This window comes from Triticum dicoccoides, chromosome 5B, assembly GCF_002162155.2.
Source record: "Triticum dicoccoides isolate Atlit2015 ecotype Zavitan chromosome 5B, WEW_v2.0, whole genome shotgun sequence".
Classification (NCBI taxonomy): domain Eukaryota; kingdom Viridiplantae; phylum Streptophyta; class Magnoliopsida; order Poales; family Poaceae; genus Triticum; species Triticum dicoccoides.
In genome coordinates, this window is record NC_041389.1 from 631,718,522 (window position 1) to 631,722,531 (window position 4,010).

At 45.0% G+C, this 4,010-nt stretch overlaps 1 protein-coding gene across 1 annotated transcript; it reads left to right on the plus strand.

The window, feature by feature from the left end:
* Positions 1-1,361: 1,361 nt before the first annotated feature.
* On the plus strand, positions 1,362-3,303 carry LOC119306436 (stem-specific protein TSJT1-like). Its single transcript, XM_037582653.1, has 4 exons — positions 1,362-1,699; positions 1,902-2,142; positions 2,655-2,775; positions 2,873-3,303. The coding sequence occupies exons 1-4, from the start codon at positions 1,509-1,511 to the stop codon at positions 3,061-3,063; spliced, it is 744 nt and encodes a 247-aa protein (XP_037438550.1). The 5' UTR covers positions 1,362-1,508; the 3' UTR covers positions 3,064-3,303.
* The last annotated feature ends 707 nt before the right edge of the window (positions 3,304-4,010 follow it).

Genomic DNA, 4,010 nt, shown 5'->3' on the forward strand with positions numbered 1-4,010 from the left:
ACGAAGAGAACATGCTGTATTTGTCCTGCCCCGCGTTGCTTTGGGCCAGCCTAGTTTCCGGTGCAGGGAAGCACCTATACCTCGCTTGCCGCAACGTTCTCTCGCCTAAGGCGCCCCCATAAATGAGTAGGCCCATCGCAGGAAGAGCGATGGGTCTCTAGCAAACGGTTATATATTTTTTCTCTATCACTTTTAAAAAGATTTCCGAAGTATAATTTTTACATAAAGTTTTGAAAATGTTCGTCGCGCTAAAAAAATGTTAAAACAATGTTAGAAAAATGCCCGCACAACATTTTTAAAAAGTTGATAACATTAAAACAGAATGTTAGTGATATTTAAAAAATGTTCTTGTGTTTAAAAAATGTATGTAACATTTAAAAAGAAATTGTATACTCCCTCCGTCCCAAAATAAGTGTCTTGAGCTTAGTTCAAATTTGTACTAGAGCTAGTTCAAAGTTGAGACACTTATTTTAGGACGGATGGAGTACTATGTAAAAATGTTCATGTAATTAAAAAAGGGTTAGTACCATTCCAAGTGTAAAACTGTCCATGTACTTGAAAATTTTTGTTTCCTATCATTCAAAGAAATGTCCAACGCGTATTTGACAAATGTTTAGGGCCAATTCAATTTTTTTAGCAAACATTCTAAAAAACTATTAACAATGTATTTGAAAAAATTAAACATGTATGAAAAATGAACAATGTGCATGAAAAACTAGACATCAAAACATATTTTGAAGTTTTTCTAAACATAAACAAAAAAATGTTTCTTATGTATAAAATGTACAATGTGTATGTAAAAATAGACTTTTTTTATAAAAAACAAATAAAAAGTTAGAAAACAGTGTAAAGAAAAAAAAATTAAAACCATTGAAAATGACAAAAAAGTTAAAAACTAAACCTAAAAACAAATGGAAATGAAAAATTTCGAACATTCAGATTTTAAGCATAGCAACCTGAATGTCTTTCATGGCAACTTTAGTTGATGCGAGGTTGACAAGATGGCAATTTTCTGACAAAAATAAGAACTGGAACAAAATTGTCATGTTTTAACAACAAAACTTGCCAACACATGTCAACTAAAGTGGGCATCAAAAAACGTGTTCGGGGTGACATGCTTAAAATCCATGCACAACTGTTTTGACGGGCCGACCCCTGAACCGCCGCGCCAAAGGCTAGGCTATTAGGCGAGAATTTCCATAAAAAAAAGAAAAAAAATGCTATTAGGCGAAAAGTAGCTCTGGCGCCGCTGGCGAGCCGTCTCGACCCTTCTGCGTCATTCCCCGTGCACTCACTCCACCGATCCATCGCCCCGTACGGCCGCGGCCACGTACCGCCGCCGGTGCAGTATAAAACAACGTCTCGCCGTCCCGGGACACAACACCTGCGCGACCGCGAGCGCACTGGAAGGATCGCGACCGCCACAGCCGTGCACTACGACACGACACTCCCACGTCCGCGCCCGCGCGCGGAGGACGAACGAGGCTGAGGCTCCGGTTCGATTCGAGATGCTCGCGGTGTTCGACAGGGCGGTGGCGCCGAGCCCGGAGGGGCTGCGGCAGCCGGGCGATTCCGGGCACGGCGCGGACGGGCTCGCGGCCCGGTTCCGGGAGTCCCGCCCCGGCGCGGTCACCGTCGACTTCGGCGGCGGCGGCGCCATGGCCTACTCTCCCCACGGCCAGAGCCCCTTCCTCCCCAGGTGAGGTCACGGAGTTCTCCGTTGATTTCGTTTCCCTCGTGCCGTGCGTCTGCGTCAGCTGCAAGCATGAAGATGCCCGTGCATGATCTCGCACAAATTTTGTTCCTCTGCCGTGAGGACTCGTGGTGTTACTGTCGCCATGGGCTCAGCTAATTTCTTTCTGTATCTTTTCTTCTATCGAATCATTTACGTACGTTGGTAGGTTGTTCGGCGTCGTCGACGACATATTCTGCTTGCTCCAAGGCGCGATCGAGAACATGGCTGTGCTGAAGCAGCAGTACGGGTTGAGCAAAAGTGCTACTGAGCTCAACCTCGTCATCGAGGCCTACAGAACCCTGAGGGACAGGGGACCTTACCCTGCAGACCAGGTCGTGAGGGACTTCAATGGCAAATTCGCGTTTGTGCTGTATGATCGCTCAACCAGCTCGGTCTTCATGGCTGCTGTAAGTGATTGTTTGGATTTACATTTTGCTAACATGTGTGTGCTGTCGCTATCCTTCCAACGCAGTTATCGCAGTACAACGCATGTTTCTTCTTGAAGATTTTGAAATGTCAGCTCTTATATACTGTCACTTATCTGTCCTTGCTAGTAACGATTTTTTATGCAGAGTTAGTTGCCTGTGGTGGTTTCAACAGGCGTGTTAGATGTCTGTCCCAGTTTGGTCCAAATTTTTACTTAACTTTGGGGCTCGTTCATACTACTCAAAGTCAAAAGTATGTCCCGACAGACGATTTTAGTTCATAGTTAGCAAACTGGCATCTCAACAGTATCATCGTCGACGTCTGATTAGATGCTACCAATTCCCTCTGTTATTTCTGAGCTAATCTCCATGTTGCCTGTCTAACGTCCTGCATTTCACATCAATGCAACAGACAAAACTATTTCGTGTTCACTCATTATTCCTTACTAGTACTGCAAAGAAATTAATTTTGTTGGATGTCCATCTCCTTACAGGATGCTGATGGTGGCGTCCCATTTTACTGGGGAGTTGATTCGGAGGGTCATCTTGTAGTGTCCGACGACGACGAAGTTGTGAAGAACGCTTGTGGAAAATCTTTCGCGACATTCCCCAAAGGTGCGCCTAAATTGCACATCAAGCAAGCAATCGCACAAGCATCTCTGTCATTCTTTTCTCGTCCTCTGACACCGGCATTCGATTATTTTGCTGTCAGGTTTCTTCTTCACGACATCCGGGGGACTGCAGAGCTACGAGCATCCTCTGAACGAGGTGAAGCCGGTGCCGAGGGTCGACAGCAAAGGGGAGGTATGCGGCACAACTTACGCGGTCGATGAACAGGCCAAGAAAGATACCGCCGGCATTCCCCGTGTTGGCAGCGCTGCAGATTGGTCTTCCCAGTACTGAATCTGTAGATACTGTCGCAAGCGTATGGTATATCTTTAGAACCCTGTTGCAGTTGCATCCATGGTAATAATTGGGCTCGGGGTGGCCTTTGCCTTGTAAAACGTTCACCTATAGGGTGATCCTTGTGCTTGTGGTACAAGGTTACATAGTACGTACTACTAGTATTTAAGAAAGGATTAGCATGAGGGATTGTAAATTTGTAGTACTTGTATCCAAATAAAAGGGCAGAAGCCTTGCAGATGTGTCAATAGATGTTGTGTTCTCTAATGATAAAATATACTTATCACATTATCTAAGTTCCATTTTCTGCTTCGACCAAAGTATGGTTTTAATTATGTCTTACAATTCCAGACACACTGTCAGCATTCTACTAACTGAGTGAACCTGAATTAGCACTACCACTTGTCCTGTGGATCCCCTGTTTCCTCAGTTATGGCAGACAGGGGCATAATGACGCCGCTGTGTTCTGTGCTGAAATAGTGTTACTAGATGTAACGGACTGTCAGGCATTTCGCTGTAGACCCCGCATAGTACATCCCCCTTGATGTCGCCAATAATTCGCACAAGTGTGTGATGTTGGGATACGGGTGGCTGGACGAGCGAATGAATGAATCCTATGGTGTAGGGGGCGTATCTCGCTGTAGCTTACTGTTTTCTCCGGCTGAAGCACAGTGCGGGATGGTCGATCGACGGGGAGCGCGTATAATTGGAGGAACTGAACAGTGAAACATCTCCTGTGGCTTGACGCAGCAATAACGAGAAAACATGTTTGTTGGGAAGACCGATTAGGGTCAGAGCTGCTCTTTTCTCTGGCTCTGAATTACTTATTAGAAACAACAAACGGCACACACTAAACAACCAGTTTAATTACAGCACTAGGATCAGAAACGAAACATAGCTCTATCCAACAATAATGTAGTGTCAAGGTGCGCTCTTCAACAACGACT

Coding starts and splice junctions, on each gene's coding strand:
- LOC119306436 (XM_037582653.1), top strand. CDS start 1,509: ATGCTCGCGGTGTTCGACAGGGCGGTGGCGCCGAGCCCGGAGGGGCTG. Junction 2,143..2,654: donor GCTCGGTCTTCATGGCTGCT/GTAAGTGATTGT, acceptor ATCTCCTTACAG/GATGCTGATGGTGGCGTCCC. Junction 2,776..2,872: donor TTTCGCGACATTCCCCAAAG/GTGCGCCTAAAT, acceptor TTTTGCTGTCAG/GTTTCTTCTTCACGACATCC.